Source organism: Globicephala melas, chromosome 2 (genome assembly GCF_963455315.2).
Source record: "Globicephala melas chromosome 2, mGloMel1.2, whole genome shotgun sequence".
NCBI lineage: Eukaryota > Metazoa > Chordata > Mammalia > Artiodactyla > Delphinidae > Globicephala > Globicephala melas.
This window is the reverse complement of record NC_083315.2, coordinates 15,315,935-15,338,980: the sequence shown is the minus strand read 5'-3', so window position 1 is coordinate 15,338,980 and position 23,046 is coordinate 15,315,935. Positions and strand designations below refer to the sequence as shown.

At 35.5% G+C, this 23,046-nt stretch overlaps 1 protein-coding gene across 1 annotated transcript in view; it reads left to right on the top strand.

Annotated features, from left to right (window-relative positions):
* The window catches only part of MALRD1 (MAM and LDL receptor class A domain containing 1), a 584,500-nt gene that overhangs the window by 416,154 nt on the left and 145,300 nt on the right, over positions 1–23,046 (top strand). Inside the window, exon 33 of the mRNA XM_060293508.1 lies at positions 19,400–19,557. Coding sequence (XP_060149491.1) covers positions 19,400–19,557 — 158 coding nt within the window. The remainder of the gene's footprint in view (positions 1–19,399; positions 19,558–23,046) is intronic.

Here is a 23,046-nt window from a genome sequence, read left to right as displayed (position 1 = left end):
ATTTCTTTTCATCAATTTTACATTACTGAGTAATACATCTTTTTCTAAAATTTTAAAAATATAAATAACCAGAAAAAAGAAAACCCCAGTTGTTCCAGTAGAGTAATATAACCACCTTTAAGCTTCGTATTTGTGTATCCTGTCATTCTTCCTTAATGAACATATTGGCCGATAAAAAGAAAGTTTCTACTTGATTTAGTAATTTAAAAAACATAGTGCGAACAAGTTTATGTTATGAAATATGTTTAGCAACATAGTTTTTATTATATCATAGTATTCTACTTGTTGGATATACCATAATTTATAAAATTATCTAATGGTAAATTCTTAAATTATTTCCTAATATTAAACATCACAGTAATCAATATACATTTAAATGGAACTTTTTTTACTTTTCCGATAGTTCCTGAGGATAAATATCAGTTTCTGTTCCTTGAGAAACTGTAAGAAATAAACCAATATTTATTTCCTACTAAGATCCAGACAGTAACATCTAGATAACAAATGCTGGCGGGTTCTTTTGATAACATCTGCAGCAACCTTTGCAATCTTTCCTTCTCTTAAGACAATATTTGAAAATTACCGAGCATGTCTGCTTGTATAATACTGCTAATGGGACAAAAAGTATTGTAGGCTCAGTTTAAGAAAAAGTAGAAGTATAATCGATGGACATGAGAAAGTTTCCACACATTGTCCCAAAAGACAAGCATAAGTAATCTATGGATACCTTTTAATGCAACAATTAAGGACTATTAATAGTTGTGTTTATTTTCTTTTTTTGAACTTTTATAGCTTGTGTGAGTTCATTAAAGACCACATGAAAAGTTTTCCATCTGGTTATTTATGCAATATGGTATACAAGTAATGTCATCCACAGATAAGGAAAACTAATCATTCTGACAGAATCCTTTATTATCCTCCCTGCTAATCACTACACAAGACAGTATATTTTTGCAGATTGCTCTTTTCAAAGCACTCTGATTATATCATCCTGGCTACACCACTACGGCTCACTAAACTTGTTTAGACATCACTGAGACAATGGGCTGCTAAATAGATTATAAGGACATTAATTAATGTTCACCTTCTGGGAAAAACAAAATTCTTTATGAGAAGGCCAGCAGATTCAAAGAGCCTACAGTCTGTTTCTAAGCATCACAACATCGTTGTTAATTAAAGCTGCATTTATGTATCTTTTCACTTATTGTTACCAAGATGAAGCATTAGATACGTAAGGAGGGCATTTTCAATGCCCATCGCAGACCTGTTTATGAGTCTTTTTGGAGCCATTGCCAAAGCTGTAGAGAGAAACTTCAAGCATTAATCTACTCTCCAGTCTGCACATGAATAAATAGTGTTTGGGCTTAGTATATACGGGATTTAATGGCAAGAATGACATTTGCGTGACATGAATTAACAGAGGTAAAATTCAAAAGGCTGCTGTCTCTTTTTTATTCCCTTCCCTCGTAACTTTATTTTCTTTTTAATGTTATAATAAGTTAACCATCTCTAGAATTAGATTGTAAACTCCGGTAGGGCAGAAGTCACATCTTTTGCTATGCTTATATTCTCTCCAGCATTTAAACTTGAGTAGCACTTGATGAATACTTGTGTAGGCCTCACGGGACCTGGATCTATCTGCTTCTGTATTTATTGCAAATATTTTGGATTAATTAAGGCAACGTATATTTCCTGAGTGCCTACTAAACACCACACACAATGTGTTGGGAACTGAATTAAGTAAATGTTTGGAAGGTAACTGGAATGGAATATGCTGCCTGATATAACCCACATGCTTACTGTTGTGCAATTCTGTGTTCACAGCCCAAGGTCAAAAAGTACCCGCAAACAATCTTAGTGACACTAATGCTCTAATGTGTATGACAGCAGTTTAAAGTATTAAGTGTTCAACAGACAGAACTTACTTGGTACTTGGTTGACAGAGCCCTGCAGGCTAACGGGTGATAACTGTACTTCCTATTGGGCAGACAGGACAGATGTTATTATTCCTACATTAGAGATGAGGAACCAGAGAAGTTAAAGGTCTTCTCTGAGCCTGTATACTGAGTGACCAAGCCAGAAATGAACCCCTGGTGTTTGAAGCCTCATCCAAGCCCGTTCCCAGAACATCACTATCTTCCTTCATCCTTATACAGCTCTGCCTGAATCTCCTTAACATCCATATTTGGGACCACTTAACCTCTATTCCTTCTAGGTTTATATCAGCATCTCACCCTGGTCTCTGATAGAGTAGGGAGGGTGGAGGCTTGGTCAGGGATATGGTGTGTTATACACAAAAGCCAGCCCTCGATCACATGTTTATCAGACCACTCACTTTGATCATGTCCACACACACTCATGCACACATACATACACATACAGAAGGAGATAATAACTGTACTGTAACACATTTTTAAAAATTCCAATCCTTGGACCAGAAATGTTTGAGGTATTCCAGAAGGGAATAAAAGAAAGCTGATAGGATCAGAATGAATGGAGTAAAGACAGCAGAAATCCCATCCTAGGGAAACATGGTTCACTGTAGATCTTCCCAAGGAAGCTACACAAATATTCTAAGATTAAAATCAAAAGCACTGTCCTGGACGGAATTGTGTCCCCCCCCCCAAATTCAGATGTTGAGGCCCTAACCCCCAATGTGACTGCATTTGGAGAAAGGGCCTTTAAAGAGGTTTTAAGGTCAAGTGAGGTCATAAATTTGGGGCCTTCATCCAGTAGAACTTGTGCCCTTATAAAAAGAGGAAGAGACCCCAGGAGGCACCTACGCAGCGTAAAGCCCCTGTGAGAACCCACAGTGAAGGTGGCCGTTTGCAAGCAAGGAGAGAGGCCTCAGGAGAAACCAACCCTGCCAGCACCTTGATTTTGGACTTTGAGCCTCTAGAACAGTGAGAAAATAACTTTCTATTGTTTAAGCTCCCAGTCTGTGGTATTTTGTTATGTCAGCCCGAGCTAATACAAATACCGAGAAATGTTATGAAGAATTATTGAGGGTAACTGACTGAGGAACAGCGCTCAGAACACCTGGCTGAGCTGGGAACCTGGCCCCACCCTTCATGTTTCCCTGCCAGGACCAGGGTTTCAAACACAGCTGCTCACAGAAGTAGCTTTTTCTCCCAGGATAAAATCAGACTACTGTCATCTAAAGAAAACTGGGTATCTGCCTGCCTGGGAAAGGATTATCATGAGATAATTAGATCCTGAAAAAAGAGGCAGGGTCATACATGGGGCTGCACAGGATCAACACTATAGGTTTGCAGGAGGAAGTAAAGAAAGATAACTCTGTCCAAGAATAAAAAATTGGAGCGTTGCAGTTTGCATGCCTGCCGACCCCTTGGTCTCACAACCAAGGACAGTGGTTCTCAATCTTGGCTGAATATTAGAATCAGCTGGAGAGTTTAAACAAAGTACTAATATCTGGATCCCCCCACAAAGATTCTGACTTAATTGGTCAATGTTGTGGCCTGGGCAGCAAGATTTTTAAGAACTCCCCATAAGTTTCTAATGTGTATCCAAGGTTGAGAACTACTGCCCCATAGGGACGTCTGTGTGGCTACATGCCCAACCCACCTGTCCAGCACCTTCTCTTCATTCTTCCAATCAAAGGAGAGCTCGGTGGGAAACAGCTCTGTATAACAGCAGCGGAAATTCTTTCCTGTTACCTATATACTAAGCAACAGAGGCCTTCATTCAAAAGTTGAAATGAAATAATGCCATTTGCAGCAACATGGATGGACCTAGACATTGTCATACTGAGTGAAGTAAGTCAGGCAGAGAAAGACAAATATCATATGATATCACTTATATGTGGAATCTAAAAAAAGGCTACAAATGAATTTATCTACAAAACAGAAATAGAGTTACAGATGTAGAAAATAAACTTATGGTTACCGGCGGTAAGGGGTGGGGATAAATTAGAAGATCGGGATTGACACATACACACTACTATATATTAAATAGATAACTAATAAAGACCTACTGTATAGCACAAGGAACTCTACTCAGTACTCTGTAATGGCCTGTATGGGAAAAGAATCTAAAAAAGAGTGGATATATGTATATGTATTAACAGATTCACTTTGCTGTATACCTGAAACTACCTCAACATTGTAAATCAGCTATACTCCAATAAAAATTTAAGAAAAAAACAAAAAGTTGAAATGGATAACCAAGAATTACCAGGCATTTAAAGAAAACCAATGTCATGAAAGAGAAAGATAAGGACGTGAAAAGAGAACAGTTATCTCTGGAGGAAATAGATAACTCGGTGTAGTAGACGTTTGTCATATGTTCTCATCGCTCTTTAGAAAGCTACTGCTCTGTTTGTTTACTGTTGAGCCTCTAGAGTCCTGTATCACCCAACTTGTCATGTGCTTAGGATGAAAACTGCCAATCAGATGCCCATGTGGAAGGCTTTGCTTTGGAAACAAACAGCAATTACCCTCTTCCATTTATTGCAGCATGCTATAGGAGTATAATCATTTCTATGGGTGACATTATATAAAAAGTTGGGAATATATATATATTCCCATGTATACATATATGTTCCAATAAATATACTTATATCTGTATTAACATATAAAATATGCTTCCTACTGACTAAATATTTAATTATAGTAAGGAAGTATAGTTCATCTTTAAATGTGATATAATAGTTATGAAAAAAGAGTTCTAATCTTATAGAAATATATACTGAAGTATATAAAGATGATGTAATTTGATATTTAGGGTTACTTTCAAGTAATCTAGTGGTATTGAGGATGTGGGTGGTAATATAGAGGAAACAAGACTGATCATGGGTTGAAATTGTTGAAGCTGGGTTTTGGGTAGATGGGATTTCATTATACTGTTTTTTATACTTCAGTATAAATTTGCAATTTCCCAAAATAAAGATGTTTTAAAAAATAGTTCCCCAAAAATATGAATGCAACTTAAGTGAAAAAGCCTTGGCAATATGACATCTAGCATGAAATAAGAACTGGATATTCAGAAAACACTAAGGGATTTGTACACAAGGTAGAAATGAAGACATGAAAACAATAATAAAAATAAGCTCTTCACTAGATTTTCAGATGATACTCAGAGAATCAAAGTATATGATTTGTAAATATCTACTTCTTTTATTTTATCTGATCCTTAAACAATACACTGGAATTTATTATGATACTGGTTCACAGCAAATTTCTGCTTAAAATGGAAATTTTTTGGATACTTCAAGGGAAGTTAATTACTAACATACTACTACTCTGCATACTACTACTCTTCGTCGTCATCAGCATCATCATCATCACATTAAAGTCTGAGAAGAGGGTTAAAGGAAAACAGCTCGGATTTGTGTGGTGCTTCAGCCACCCCTTTAAAAACGCATGTGACTAAATGGAAGCGTTTCTACAGGTGCGTGATGCGCAAATAAAATGAATTACGTTGGCATGGTGAAAAAATGTTTTTTCAGTCATTCATTCATTCAACAAATAGTCGTTGAGCCCATTTTTTGCTAGCTGCTGTTCTAGTTATTTGGAATATATATTGAATAAATCAAGAAAGGATCTCTGCTGTCATGTGGCTGACACTGTAGCAGAGGGGAATAGAAAATCAATATCAAGCATTATAAATAAAAAGCTTGTATAGTTTCTGGGAAGTTAATTACTAGGAGGAAAATAAGGGAAAGTGGAACCTTCAAAGAAGGATCAACCAGGAACCAGGAACCAGTGGAGAGTAGCCTAGGAGCTACAAGGGTGGGAAGGTGCTGTCAGTTAGGGACATTTTTCTGTGTAGCCACTAGAATGAGGGTACCTGCATTGCTGTTTTCTAAAGGGCTGTGGATGGCTGTTGAATAGTTGTTGTTCTTATCTTCACGAAAATCCAGACAAAAGGATTTTTTTTTTCAAAAAATATAAGGAGAAAATTCAGAGGGATTTAGAAAAAGAGAACTAACATATGTTAAATGTTTCCCAAGAGTCAGAAACAGTAAAAGATTTGCATCTGTTATCTTATTTAATCCTTTTAATACATTGTGATGTAGAGGATACTAAATTCTTAGAAAGGTTAAAAAACTTGACCAAGCCACAAGGGTAAGTGGGCAGGGGGATTGGAATATTGAACTCTCTGACTAAAAGGCTTTCTTTTATAGCCTACACTGTCTGATATGATAGCCACCAGTGACACGGAACTGTTGAATCCTTGAAATATGGCTGGTTCAAATTGAGATGTGCTTTAAGTGTAAAATACATACTGCATTTCGAAGATGGAGTACAAAAGAAAATAGAATTTTAAAAATATCTCATTAATAATTGGTGCATTGATTATATGTTGAAATGATAGCATTTGGGGAACATGGGGTTAAATAAAATGTATTACTAAGGATTAACCTATTTCCTTTTACTTTTTTAAATGTGTTGCTAAAAATTCTAAAACCACATGTGACTCACTGTTTCTGTTGGACAGTTCTGTTCTGTATTACATTGCGTACATAGAGAAGGCTTTCTTGTCTCTCAAGTGAAAAAAAAACACTTGAATTGACTAAAGAGATACTGAAAAGTATCCCTATCTGGATGTCTTCGAAGATGGGCAATCTCTTGCTTATGAATTCACACACTTGCCACTAGAAACTGCAAAAATTATCTATATTTAACTTCAAGTCTACTTTAAGCAAAAGGTACTTTGAAAAAAAAAGAACATATAAAAAGTAAAGTGGGGTGATTATCTTCATAATATTATATTGTGTATATTACATCCTAATAATTAAACCTTATCATGCAGTTTTTCTTGTGGTATCAGTCGTCTCTATGTTAAAAAATACTGCTTTCTGTATTTCTGTATTATTGCCCAAATATGGTGGTTTTTGTTCCATAACTTTCAAAGAGAAAGTGGTTTTCTGTATTATTGCCCAAATATGGTGGTTTTTGTTCCATAACTTTCAAAGAGAAAAAACAATGTCTTTCTTTATTTCCATATTTTCTTTCATTTGTCTTCTATATGTTTTTTTTCCTAATATGTAGTTAAGGTTCAAAGTCGATAGTCTATTGTTTTTATGAAATTACAGAGTTGGGAAATACCAGTTAGACAAGAGTTATGACTGTGTGATAACATCCCTATGATGACAGGTCTTGTCTACATAACTCACTATACAAAACGATCCCAGATCTGTATGTATACGTTGTGTATTAATTCTTACAGGACCTAAATTTTCAAGTAATCACCTTAAATTTTTTTGGTTTTGTTTTTGTTTTTTTGCGGTATGCGGGCCTCTCACTGTTGTGGCCTCTCCCATTGCAGAGCACAGGCTCCGGACGCGCAGGCTCAGCAGCCATGGCTCACGGGCCCAGCCGCTCCGCGGCATGTGGGATCCTCCCGGCCCGGGGCACGAACCCATGTCCCCTGCATCGGCAGGCGGACTCTCAACCACTGCGCCACCAGGGAAGCCCTTAAATTTTTTTCTTAAGTACTATATAATGCAGTAATTTTTGTTGGTAGAATGATGCTTTCCTTACGATATTTAGTTGTTTCACAACTAGACAGCCATATTCTGAAGCTTCTTGAATAGGAAGAACTTTGTCTTACTACAGAATTGAGTTGAAAATAGTGGCAATCACTGCATCATGAATCTCAAACACCACCACCACTACAGCCATCACCACAACTATGATCATCAGCATGGCCAGCACGGCCACCTGGGCCTTTACTGGTCATATAAATTGATTTCCTTTGGATGCTCTGTTTTAACAATGAATTAGACAGCATTATCCCCATAGTTGGATCTGGTATCATGTGGGATCTCTGAATTTATCTCAGATTCTTTTGAAAGCTTTCTCTGTTCTACTTAATTTTAGAGCTGTTTCTTTGACTTGGCCTAGACAGGTCCCTTTATGTTTAGCATAACTACAAAATATGTAGTTATTCTAACTTTCTTTCATTGTCAATATTTTTTCTTTATGCTCAAGTTATACATTATAGAATGTATGTAAATTATGAATATTAGTATTTTTTTCTCATTTCCTGCTATTTGTACCTCCTTTTCCTTTCCCCTTTACTTTTCTCCTGTGTTGCCCCCCAAACATATAAGCATTAGGTAAAAGGAGACATAGGATATTAGGATAAAATGAGTAATAATAAATAGCATAACATATTTTTCTGACTTTATTATAACTTTTGGTAACCTTTAATATCATCTTATAGAAGTAGTTTGGCTCTGATATTTTCTAAAAATGTATTAATTCAGTAATTATATACTTTAGAATGAAAGAGTACTAAAGAGTCTACTTTCATACAGTAAGATGAAGAGAAGTTTTTTATTGTTATCATTTATTTCTTTTTACTACTAAAAATTGCTAATTGTTAAATGTAACTAAATAGAACAAGTCTTGTCAAAAATTGTGTCTATGTAGCTGGTATCCACTGAGTGCCGATCACCAGGTCCCTGGCTTTCTTCTGGCTTTCTTGTTTAATCCTCACAATACCTTGAAGTTTTACAGCAGAGGAAATGGGTGCACAGAGAGAATAAATAACTTGCCCCCAGCCACACAGAAGACACTTGTGGAATCCAGCACTGGGACCCATGTCTCTCTAAAGCAAAAGCCTACATGTAACCCTTCGTCTCTAAGGCTTAACATGACATTCTCAAAACTTACTGAAATGGAAAATGTGATGATCAGATAAGTGAAGAATACTCAGTAGTTTCTCTTCTAAAACACAAAAATGTTGGAAGATGGCATTTTATCAGTATAAAATAGCTCAAAGCAAGCATTTTTTTCTATATTTCTTATTTACTCTAGTTGCCATTTTCTTACCACAGTTCAGTATCATTTCTACTCTCTTTGTCTTGTGTTACTTTTTAGAACTACAAACATTCCACTCCAGATATACAGCAATGCCAAGGGAAAAACAACAGGAGACTTTTTTGGCTGATAAATCTCAGAACGTGTCTTGCAGGTTTAGATTTCTCTAAACCATTGCAGAAAGGCAATGAATGACACTCATCATGTGTTTGTCAACCAGTTAGAATAAAGGCAATTCTCTTTCTCACTTCATCTTCATGAAGTGAGAAAACAAGGGTAGTTCTCTTCATGAAGTGAGTGGTTAAGCCAGGGTTATTCCTCTTTTCCTTATTTTACTCAGAGACAAAGGGTAAACTTGACTTCGGTGATGTTTAGACAGCAAGAACAAGCCCAGATCATCTATAAATCCTCTGTGTGTCTTAAGCTCTCATGATCTGACAGTGATTTCCGTTTTGTTGGCAAAAAGCAATGCTGGTGTCAAACCTTGAACCACTACCAATCATCCACATGTACCATTTGTGTTTTATTTATTTATTTTATTTATGGCTGCGTTGGGTCTGTTGCTGTGCGTGGGCTTTCTCTAATTGCGGCGAGCGGAGCTACTCTTCATTGTGGTGCGTGGGCTTCTCTTGTTGCGAAGCACGGCTCTAGGCGCGCGGGCTTCAGTAGTTGTGGCACGTGGGCTCTAGAGCACAAGCTCAGTAGTTGTGGCGCACGGGCTTAGTTGTTCTGCGGCATGTGGGATCTTCCCAGACCAGGGCTCGAACCTGTGTCCCCTTCATTGGCAGGCGGATTCTTAACCACGGCGCCACCTGGGAAGTCCCCACATGTACCATTTGAATCAATACCCCAACCAATTTATATCACATTTTTCTGCCTCTGGGGAGAAACAAAATCTTAATTTCTGTTTTTCTTTTCTTTGTCTTAGTTTTGTCTGTGTTCACTTAAAATACTTCCAGGAATACTTAATAATTGTTTCTGGTAGGACCCAGATGATGCTTTCTTTTTTTTGAAATGCCTCTTTATCACTACTTTGTGCCTTCAAGCATCACAATTCTCTTACCTTAAAAAACAAACAAAATGAAATACCTAACTACCTAACCTTAACTTTGTTTCCCATCTAAGTATTATTGTTTTTTATTGTTTTAATCTCCAATTACCATTTCCCACACATTGTTTGTATCCCCTACCTCACTACACACATCTTCTTTGACTCTCTACAATCTGTCTTCTGCAAAAAATATTATTTCTTCAGCATATAATTATTGGTCACTGACTTTTGGTCACCGATGTAAAACTGTAGAGATAATTGTTTATCAGATACATTCCTGACCCTCATGGAGCTTGTATTCTGTCTATTTTTGAGGACTTTATTGATTTCATAATCATAATGACCTGATTCTTCTAATGCTGCATTTGATCAATCCACACCTTCTTGAAGTGTTCATCTGTGTTTTCAGTACAGAGGACTGTGATTTTTCCCCTAACGTTATATTTATATTTTGTGCTTTTTCTTTCTCCTTCTAAGACCTAATTGTGAGTCTCACCCAATATTCTGACTTTGGCCTTTTTATGTCTTTTCCTACATATTTTGCTTACTTAGAGGTTTTATTCTCTCAGTGCTCAAAATTTGCTCATTCCTGCATTTATGTAGCCCTTATTTCCACAACCTCGTCCCATATTTTCAATTGCCAGTATCTCCAAGTCACATATTCAGACTCATACTTACCTTCCTTTAAGAAAGAATCTCCCATCAAATAAATGGAGTTATTTGTAGTGAGGTAGATGGACCTAGAGTCTGTCATACAGAGTGAAGTAAGTCAGAAAGAGAAAAACAAATACCGTATGCAAACATACATATGGAATCTAAAAAAAAAAAAAAAAAATAGTTCTGAGGAACCTAGGGGCAGGACAGGAATAAAGACTCAGAAGTAGAGAATGGACTTGAGGACATGGGGAGGGGAAAGGGTAAGCTGGGATGAAGTAAGAGAGTGGCATGGACATATATACACTACCAAATGTAAAATAGATAGCTAGTGGGAAGCAGCCTCATAGCACAGGGAGATCAGCTCAGTGCTTTGTGACCACTTACAGGGGTGGGATAGGGAGGGTGGGAGGGAGGGAGGAGATATGGGGATATATGTATATGTATAGCTGATTCACTTTGTTATAGAGCAGAAACTAACACACCATTGTAAAGCAATTATACTCCAATAAAGATGTTTAAAAAAAAAAAGAAAGAAAGAATCTCCTACTCCTGATTTTATTATTTCGGTTATTGACATTATCATCAACACAGTTAATTCTCTCTGAATTGCAAACTGTCACCTCTTCATTCTCAACTTATATCCTTTTCTTTCTTTGCGTCTCCACCTCTGTCATCTTAGTTAACTCCTGGGCTATTGCACATGTCAAGGCAACTCATCTCCATGCAAATATTCTCCTAAACCAGGCCACTCTTCACACTGATGCAGGGTTAATATCCCTAAATAATGACGCCTGGTCTCCAAATCATCAGAAGCTCTTCATTGCCTTTTCATTGGCTTTAAAGTCTTCCTATGTTCTTTCCCAAATTGCATTTCTGATTTCATCTATTATTCTTCTATAAACTGTGTTCTTGTCCCTCAAACATGCTTTGGGTATTATAAATGTCAGCTTTGGGCCGTATCATTTTTTTAGTATGACCTGTAATTTTGTGTCAATGGTGAACATGATGAATTGGTTTGAAGGAATCAAGGTAAGCAGGCCTGTAGTATAAGGTTTTTTGTTTATCTGGCTAGGAGTAAGGTTGTGTTTACTAGTTACTGCAGCTGTAGATGACAGAAGGTAAAGTTTCCTCTGGTGTCCTTGTTTTTGTCTCCCTTGTATCTTCATGTTCCAAACTTCTTAAATAAGGTCTGAGAGATGATGCTCTTTCAGTACAGTTCCCTGTTAGTATGTAGGAGCCCTACGGATGTGATGATGGGGTGGACAGGTGCTGAGTGTAAGGTCAGGGGAATGGAAGCTTTCTACAATCCTATGGTTTGAGTTCAGTCTTCTAGTGAGTCTGCGTCCTTTCACTGTGACTACTCTCACCCTACCCGACCCCACCCCAGACCCCTTAGGTGAGATAGGAAATCTAGAATTTGCCAAGAAAATTAGGCACACTTCCAAATGGCTACTTTTTCCCCCTCCCTGTAAGAAGCAGAGGAGATTTTTCTCTCCAGTCTTCACCGTGAGAACTTGGTAGGGCTCCTGGAGGTAACATTGTTGGGGTGCCCCTAAGACTGGTCCCGCTAGAGTTCATATCCCTCCAGCTTTCCCACACTGAGCCTCCAGCAATTTGTTAATTACAGTTTACCTTTTCCTCACCCAGTACAGGCTCCAGCCACCATTCCTTTCCCCAAGTTTCTGCTTTGCTAAGTTGTCACTGTCTATATCTGCCTGTTGTCTCTTCAGTTTTGGGGCGGCAGTTTCCCCTGTGATCTCTATTCTCTGAAGGATCTAAGAAGAGTTTTTTGAGTTTTTGTTGCTGTGAAGATGAAACTGATGCTTTCGAAGCTCCTTACATGCTGGACTGGAAACCAGAAGTCTTCCCCCAATTTTTTTTTTTAGAATAATCTTTTCCCACTCCTATACAACCTTCTTTGCCTACGTCATCTCCACTGTATTCTTTAATATACTAATATAATCTACTATCTTTTATGAAGTCTTTCTATATCCACCAAATTTAAGCCATCTTTTATCTGTTGAACTGCATAGCAATTATGATCCACATCAATACTTGGTATTATATGCTCACAGTAACCCCAGTGAGCTGTATATCATTATTATTATCATCCCCATTTGATAGATGATGAATATGAGAGACAGCGGGAATTTAGTGTTTCACCCAAAGTCATAAAGCTCACGAGTATCAGAGTTTGGATTAGAACCCAGCTAGTCTGACCCAGAGCTTATCTACTAAATAGTACATATTGTTAGCTTTTTTTCTTAGAGTCTTTTGGGTATGTTTCATATTTTCCCAGTCATAACTTGTCCATCTCCCTAACATCCAAATGCAAGACACGGTGTCTTCTATATAATAGTTATCCAATCAGTAACTTGTGATTGATTATTTAATCAATTATTAAATTATTTCCACTGCTAAAATCATATTTATATCTATTCTTTAAATTTTTCATGAGAGTAACAATAATTTGCAGCTGTGTTCTAAGCACTTTACATGTAGTGTATCGTTTAATCTTTACTCCAACCCCATGAGGTTAAAATGTCTACTATAATTATCTTATTGCTTCTGAGTCCTGGAGAATTTAAATAGGCTGCCCAAGGTCACATACCTAATAAGTGGAAGAGTCAGGATGTGAATCAAAGCCTCCAGTACCTGCAGACTTAACTAGTGGAAAATCCAGCCCACAGTTTCTGCTATTTATTTATTAAAAGAATATGATAATCCTGTTTTCTGTTTCCATAAAAATAAATATTCTCTTCTTATTTGCTTTCCATACAATGGATCAAACAAAATCAAAGTTCTTACCATATCTCACTTACCTAAAGAAAAGGGTTTATGATTTATATTTTTATTTTACTTTTTAATCTCAACTTGGCAAATGAAATCATTACAGAAATGCTGTTAAGCCAGTAATGTTTCCAAAGGCATCTTGACAAGAAAAGACAACTAAAGATGTTGTTCAGTGTTCTTTTAGTATGAGGATTAAGAACTACAGAGTCCTTTGAAATTCCTAGACTTATAGAAAGAACCAGCCAATTCCATTCATATTTCATCTTCGTGTGACTGAGACATTCTTGCTTCTGAGCAAATTAGAAGCTTTCAAAATAAGATGAATCTACCCTGTGTTGGCCTGTCACAACTAGAAGCTTCACTTTTATATCAGAACATTGCATACTGAGGGGAAAAACTTGCAGCACCAAATTTGATAATAGTAAATAGTACTGAAATGAGACATTCAGCTGAAAAACATGTTTTAAAAAATAGATAATAATGACTCTCAAGAGAATAATGTCTGTAGAATAAACTGTTGTAAAGGGTAAAAATAAAGAAATGCCAAATCTATTCATTACACAGCTCTACAAAAAGCAAATAGAAGTGATATAATGACAGACAATGTCTATCAAATACCATGAGAAAATTTCATTTGACTTGAGAGGCGCTGTATCTGTGGTTGCCATTTTGACAACTTTGAGGAAACTTTTGTTCTCTGAGTATGTTTACATTTCACAGGCTGTAAAACTTGCAGATGCAAATAGACGGCACCTTGAAAATCTGGGGGCGGGGGGAATGAAAGTAAAAAAAGAGATTGAGAGCATTTCAACTGATAGTCATTATGCACCCTTCTATTTTAGAGTGAGAGACAGGTAGAAATTATAGAGAATGTAGAGCCCAGCTAAGTAAGTCTGACTCTGAGGAAGGGAGAATTTGCTATCTTGAGAGACATATTGCATCGCATTTAAAAAAAAAAACATTAGGCAGCTTTATTTTATGAGCAAGAAAAAAAAAAGATGAAAATTGCCTACAATTTAAAACAGGGAATGAATTCAGATCACTTGAAGTGGGAGATTGTCTTTTATGATTTGACCCTAGGGCAAACGAGTATGGTTCTGCTGAGGGCACTGGAGCTTTAAAAATACAGCTTTCTTTTAAAAGTATTAACTGTCTATTTTAAAAAGACATGTCAAATTTATTACCTTATGGCATAATAACTCAATGAAACATTTTTGAAAACTCAAGATTGTAGCTAATAACATCTAAAAGACAAATTAGAATCTTTACTCTCTACAGACACCAAAGTTAAAAAAGAATGTCCATGAAGCATGGTGATGGATTCTGAATGTGGCTAATATATTTTGGCCTCTAACGTCAAGAAACAGTAGTGATTTGAACAAAGTACACTTCGATGCTGAATTTGCCCTATTTGACACTAAGTCAATTTTTGAAAACATGTCCAATTCTTTAAAGTTTTTAAGGTAAAAAATTGAACATTAATGAGAAATTTCTATCCAGTTCTTATTTTAACTAAGATGTGAAATATAAAAGCTATACCCTAAGAATCTTAAGAACTTGTAATCATTACACATGTACAAGCAAAATTGAAGTATTAATCTGAAAATTTACAGAAAATATCAGGAGGCAGAAAGTATGGGGAGAGGTGAAATTCAGACAATATTTAGTGAATGCCTATGTTCTAGAGTATTACATCTAGTAGTGTTTAATTAAAGTATGATAGATTTTACAAACTTAATTGAATGCATACTGTCTAATATATGAGAGTTAAGTAACATTTTAAATGCCCAGTAGAAAGCTGTGAAACAGTCCAAAATCAAACCAACAAACAAAAAATTCCGCTTCTGTAGAAATCTGTCCCACGAATGAATGTTGTTGATCATTCCATATAGTTACATTTAAATAAAGCTGGTTTAATGATTTATCATTAAATTCTAACTATGTTGTGGCAGCTGAGACTTTTCAATTTTATTATCTGCTTTAACAAGTTCTGAACTTTGTGTGGGAGGCTAGATTCCCCTTGATCTTCCCCAAGGATTTTGCTAGATAGAAATAGGTAATTTACCTATAAATAGGTAATTCTCAGTGAAGCAACTAAAAGTTTATAAATGTTCGACAGTGGGTCTAGTCTGAGCTTGCTAGATAAAGAATGAGTCTATTTCTGAAAATATAATTCAATGTAAGGTTTTATAATTTTGTGATACAGTACATAGTTCCTGGATAATTCATAAATTTCTATTAATAATTTTAAGAGGCTAAGCAACTTTTCACCTTAATGATTCTCCAGAAAAAATATGACATTGCAACAAGTCTATTCCACTTACAAAGTCAGACTTACAGATGCTTGAGTTCTAGAATTTAAAATCCCCAAAGACCAAATTTGCAATGGTGGCTTCTAAATTGCCATGCACGGTCTTGCAATCTTAAATTTTTTAATGGATAAAACTTTACATTTACACGCACTAATACATCACACAGGAATTGACTTTCTAATTTTTGTGTTTGATTGTGGGATTTTGTGAGACCAAAATTGAATATGCAAATCAGAAGAGGCCAGGAGGGGTGTGCTTTGGAAACTCACCCCGAGTCCCCTAACTAATAATTGGAATTGCTAACTTTAATGTTACGCCGCATATAACATTGTTTGTCTTGTACTGAAATAAGTATACTGCAGTGAAATGATGGATAATTATCATCCCCAGTGAACTATAGTTTTTTTGCTGTTTTTTTCCTACACTGAGTTCCACGATATAGCCCTAAAATACAAACATCAGATTGTCCCACGTTCTTTTCAGTGATGTATCTTTGCTAAACTGCTTTTCAGTAGTCGCTGTAAGAAAAAGTAAGTACTGGGGAAGATAAATGTGAAATAGGGAATGAAGGTGAGGGTATTCGATCTGATTTCAAGGTTTAAGAATGTGTGCCCAGTAGGCACACATTCCAATAGAAAGTAACTGTGGCTAATTAAGAATGAAATAATTTGTTTTCAGTTTGTATGTTTTAGTTTTTAAATGCCTGTAATATTGTTGGAATACCAATAAGCATTAAGTTCTTTGGACTTAAATACTTAATAAACAAAACTGCAGTATTGCTCCCCACCTGGGCTGCCGTGAAAAAGGTATTGGGAGAATTCCTAACTTTGTAAAGATTAAATTTGTGTCAGTGAACACAATTACTTTTTTCCCAGTGCCGTGAACATTTGACCTTCAGCATCAGGTTAGCAGTAAAGCATAGAATGAAATATATTTGCTGTCTGAATTAAACATAATCTGCTTTTGAGTTAGAAGTTCATCAGTCTCATTATGTATGCCATACTATTTAAGAGCTGAGCTACTAAATGTGGAATAGTTTCATACAAACATAGTTAACATTAATTTACCTTATTTGGAACTAGATCAAGCCTATTTCTTTACATCTAGTATAGGTTGAATAGATTCTATATTTTCAATAAAGTCTTAACTATATAAAAAAGTAATTATTATAGCTAATTGTATTATATTTCCTCATTCAGGGTAATGCTTTGAAGCATGTTCCATAAAGTGTAGTCTAAATGTACTGGAAGTCATGAAGAGTGTAAAAAGTAATAAGATGAAGGAAAACTTAGATGATCTTGTTTAATCAAAATAGCATGGGTTTACAAGGGGGGAAGGTGACGGGGGTGGTGGTGGTAGTGGTGTGTTGAATTGGGTGATTGGGATTGACATATATACACTAATATGTATAAAATAGGTAACTAATAAGAACCTGCTGTATAAAAAATAAATTAAATTAAATTTTAAAAAATAGCATGGGTTTAAAGAATGCATGTTCTTAATGAATAAGCCATGGTTCTTGGTAGGTTTGACAGATGGAGTGTATGTGTATCTTGGTTGTGCATGCCACATATATGTCTTCATTTTCCAAACAAGAAAACAAACAAGGGACATCCTTGCAAAGAAATGTGAAAGAAAACTTAGAAAACTATTTCATTGCTGAATTAAAAGTGTGTACAATTTTCCTAATCCAGTATTTGCTAGCACATAAAATATATTTCATAGGACAATGAAGATAGAAGGCTGTTCACTGATGCAGTAGGGAGACTTTTCAACTTTTCAAATTATTTCCACTACCATTCTTTTATATTGAGGAAAATCTTGCTATAATAATTCACATGTCATGTTCCTTGGTTATTTTTCTTGATTAAGATATTTTTTCTTTATTTTGTCAGACCTTATAAGGGTTCTTAGCAAAGAGAAATATTTTCAGTAAGGAACATTTTTTAAAAAATAGATACAAGTCACTTTCAGTTTCTCATCTGTCATGTAAGTCATTTGGAAGTCATTATTCCCATCCGCATAACAAGACAAAAAGCTGAATAAACTAAAAGTCAACAACTCTTCCTGACCTGTTAGAGAATTGAGGTCAAAGGCAAACCACTGCCTCCAAATTGGAGGCAAACAGGAGAAACAGAATCACAGCTTCCTGGAGCAGAAGCTCACGAAGAGAAACCTCTGCAGGAATCAGAACTGGGCTAGGAAATCCTAAACTATAACTGATGAATTGTTGCAGGCTCAATGTGCACACATTTGAGAGATTAAAAAATCCCAGGGGATTCAGTGTTAGGGGGCTCCACACTTGTGTAAGTTTTAACGTCAGTAGTCCTGCCGTTTCTCACAGTGAAGATAGAGAGACCTCCTCTCTGCTTTGAGCTGGTGGAAGGGAAAAGTAGCCATTTTGAAATTTACCCAGAACAGTGTGTTCTTAATAATAAGACCTGCCCTCAAGAGAGAACACCAATAAGTATTGGCTATTGGAGTAGCTAAATCCAAATCACTGATAACACCAAATGTGGATGAGAATGAGAAGAAACAGGAACTCTCATTCATTGCTGATGGAACTGCAAAATGGGACAGCCAACTTTGGAAGACAGGTTGTCAGTTTCATACAAAACTAAACATAGTCTTACTATTAGATCCAGCTGTTGTGTACCTTGGTATACTCACAAATGAATTGAAAACTTCTGTCTACACAAAAGCTTAACACACTGATGCTTACACAAGCTTTATTCGTATTTGCTAAAGCTTAGAAGAAACCAAGATGTTCTTCATAGGTGAATGGATAAGCAAACTGTGGTACATCCATACAAGGGAATGTTATTCAGTGATAAAAATAAATGAGCTATCAAGCCACAGAAAGACATGGAAGAACCTTAAATGATACATATTGCTAACTGAAAGAAGCTAATCTAAAAAGGCTATGTACTGCATGATTCCAACTATATGACATTCTGGAAAAGGCATACTGTTAACTCACAATGTATGATGTAAGAACATATATCTCAGTAACAATAATAAATACCACAGGAAAAAAATACTTTTAATTAGAAAATATGTTAATAACCTTAGTTTAGAACTACAAATAAATATTTAACATAAGAAAGTGTATATATATATATATTTTTTTTTTCATTCTCCCCCAATAAACGCCACGGAGGAAATAATGACTATGATGAATTTTGATGATGTCGGCAGAAAAATAAAATCCAATTGTGTTTAAATGGAGAACTCTTTCACATACTAATGCAGTTGAGAAGAACAGTAGTTATCTGTTGCTCAGAAAAATAACGTGGTGACTTTAAGAATTACATTTCACTTTGCAGTTCTTGCCTACCATTCACTGTTACTTTGGTCAGTGTGGGAATCGGAACAACCAAAAATGAGATACAATATCAATCAGCCCCAGCAGCCTCTGAACCTGCTCTACATGCAGCACACAAAATATTTTATGTACTTGAAACTGACAGACAGGTTTGAGCAAACTAGGAGAAAAGAAATACACTTTCAGAGTCAACACAACTATTTGACCACTTTATGCACAAGTCGCATACCAAGGTGAATTTTATGAATCACATAATCATAGTGACACTTTTTAATATTGGTTCAAAGAATTAAATATTATTAATATATAACTGAGAAAAAGAAAATGAGTTGTGTTTAATTTTGTGTGTGTGTGTGTGTGTGTGTGTGTGTGTGTTTGGAGAAAAATGAAATCTGTACTTGATTTAAATATATTCTGCCTCATGCTATAAAACATATTTCACTAAATAAAAAATATATTCATCTGTTACAAGGTAGTGGCCAGCACTTCCTGTATGTCAACTCATCTGGCCCCAAAGAAGGATACACTGCAAGAATCACTACTTCTCAATGCTTCCCAGCAAGCCTCGGAATGTGTACTGTTCGGTTCTGGTTCTACATGGTCGATCCCAGGAGCCTGGGAGTATTAAAGGTACAAAAGGAAGATAGAGATTTGTCTTTCACTGAAATATTCAGAGCATGTGTTTAAACTTTTTTTTTTTTTTTTGGTAGTCAGACAACACCCATCCTGATTCTATTAACTTCTCATTTCTTTCTGGGGCCATAGGACTTTGACAAGCAGTGCTGTCATTCATCTTAATCTCATTCAAGATTTATGTCATTCACTGCTGCCACCTGAACTCAATTATGGTTCATGCTATTTAAAAGATTATCTAGAGATAAAAGATTATGGGCAGATTCTACATATATCTTCTAATAACAACTTAGATAGGGACAATGAAGAAATATGATGAGAGGGATAATAATGGAGAGAATTTTCTTCCACAGAGTAAAAGCAAAGCACACTTAAGATTATAAGTATATATCAGCTCACGCTAAAAACAACATACCTGCTTCATTTTTAACTAATTTAATATAAGAATCTGCACCAAATGCAAATGTCTTTAAAGAAACAAGTTGCTGCATTTATACTTCTTATTGCATGAGAGATCAATGAATGAGCTTTTCATTCATTAGGAACCAATTTTGAAATCTTAATTTCTAATTAAAAGATTGTATATCAGAACACAACATGTAGTGTTATTGCTTTGAAATTATACAGTCATTTATTATTGGGATAAATACAATTTGGAATTTTTGTCTTTATCTCAAACATTGTCCCTTATAAATAATAACAGCTATTATTAAGTGATTCCTATCTTTCTGGCTGTTCATTTTAACTTTATATGTGTTATCCGTTTTAATTCTCACATTCACCTGATGAGGTAGTATCTTTTTCCCAAATTTTTAGTAAAGAAACTGAAACCCAAAGTGACTTAGTAATTTTTCCATGATTACACAACTAGCCAAAAATCTGATTTCAGAGGTCTGACATCCTTTATCCAGCATTGTTTCTCAGATTTTCTGCAGTATTCAGAGATGTCTAAGGAAAAACATGAGGGAAAGAAAGAATAAACGTCCTTATCAATTCTAGCCATTGATAGGAAAGAGAGCTCTTATTAAGTAAAACTAAAAACATGCAAAGAAAGTGGAGGAGTTATATGGATTCTATTTAAATGTCCATTTTCCTAAAGAGAAGCCAGTAAAACCAACAGAAAAAGAGATTCATTTTTAACAGTTTCAATACATGTGAGTCTATGTAGATCATGAGAAAAGTTTGCTTTTTTTTTTCATTGTTTTTACATACAGTATGTGAATATTCAGTAGATTAGCCTTTTGCTTATGCTAAATTTTGTCCAGGGTAATTTATAACTACTGATCTTAAAAAGACTCTCTAACATGTTGTTTTTACCGACATTTTAAAACATCGATGCTGCAATTGAAGAGGACACTCGTCAATGGTTATTAGTTACACACGGAAGCAAATAAGAAATGGAAAGGCCAATGAACCATTCAATGGAATGCACGCAGATTCCAGTCACTGTCTAACAAAATGTTGCTTCCTCAATTCAAAAACAGTGTCCATATATCCTTTAGCTCTTCACCAGCTGGTCATTCAGTGCTATAGACTGAATGTTTTTGTCTCCCAAAATTCAAATGTTAAAGTCGAACTAAGACAGTCAACTAGTTCAGTTACCTAGTTAAACAGCCCACTGCTTTAATCCATGCTTCCACAAATAACCTTTGAAATGGAAATTTTGGCCTCAAGTCTTGATTTCTGATAGCTTGCTTTTGGTGAGTACAGGTTTTTCTAACTGGAGGCCAGCAGTTAAGTGTAGCAATGCTTTTATACTCTGGGCTGCCTTCATAGAGGTCTACTGGAAAGAACAGTGGAGGCCAATGGTAGTCAGGTTGACACCCAGGTTTTGTAGAGGAACTGCCCTACCCTACTCCAGATTGTCTTGGTAGGTTTGACTGTCACCATGGCTTTTTTTTTTTTTAACCACCTCCATAGATGACCCAAGTGGGGTCAATCATAGTCATTTACAGTATTTGATGCAATGTTTATAAGAGGCTTTCTCTTTCTTCTGTGTTGCAAGTCACAAGGAAGTAGGCTAAATCTGGGGCTATTGAAAGCCATCTTTCCCAATATGGGGAGAGAGATTGTGTGAGAAAGAAGCTAGCACACAGAGAGACATAGGACTAAAAAAACAAAGGAGGAAACAGAATTGTGCCTGTTTTGTTTAAATCCTGGAGCCTGCTTTACCTGAGCCAGTAAAATTCTATTTGTTACTTGCTATTGAAAAATTCCTAACTATGACAGGCACCCAAGGAGAAACTGTTTTCATAATGTATCCTTATGTCTCTGACTGATCACAGTTCCTGTGGCAGGTCTCTTTCTCAACTATTGCTTTTAATCTTGAATTATTCCCAGACTGAAAAACTTCCCGAGTATGCCGTATTTTTATATGTGAGTGAATCAATTAAGTGGAAACCCATTCTTTTTACCCTTTAAATCAAGGCTTTCCAGCAACATGCTGTTTGTTCACATGCAAGTTTATTCTTTCTTTTAAGCTCTAATTTGGGTATAACGGTGTCACATTTTACAACATTTTCTACGGTGGGGTTTTTCAACTGATGTGTTTCATTTGAAAGAACCTGTAGTTACAGCGTTGGCAAGTCTGATGGACAGATAGCTTCTTACAAAAGGTCTGAGAACCCAACTTTGTGCATGTATTTTCTAAATTAACCAGAAGTCCAACTAATATTATCTGGATTTGTGGTGAGGAAGAACCTCCTCTTTTTCATATTAAAAAGAAATTTTTAAAGAATAAAATAAATGATAATGTCCACTGAGGGCATGGATGTGGAGAAATAGGTAGTCATTGCTATCAATATGCAATTATAAAGAGCATTTTGGAAATTAAAAGCTTTCTAATTTTTATACTACCTACCAAAACATTCTACATCTATAAATATTTATAAATAAAGATAGATATGCATGGTGTTTTATTTATAAGGTTCTTCATCTCACTGTTGTTTATAGTAGGAAATATTTGAAACCACCTGTATGTCAAATATTAAGAATTGGTGAAATATAGTACATTCACTCTTACAATGAAATACTATGGAGAAATTAATTCTATGAATGAATAATTAATGATAAAGAGAAGTATTTATGATTCATTAATAACCAAAGTAACCAAATCAACAAATATGTATTTTAAAATGCCATATAAAAATATATCTAGTTTTGTATATGTTAACATATGAATATCTATATCTATATATTAATTTAATAAGTATCTGTATCTGTGTGTGTGTGTATATATATATATATATATGAAAAATATATGGAAGGATAGACACTACAATGGTAAAAGTAATTACCTCTAGATGGTGAAATGAAAAGATTTTTTTCATTACTTTTACTCTTATTTATTTTATAATTTTTCTACATTAAACATGTATTACCTTTCTAATGAGAAAAATATATATTTCTAAAGGGTCTTCATGTTTGAAAAGGTTGAAACACACTGCTCTAGGATATGCCATAAATAGGTGACTTCTTGAGTTAATA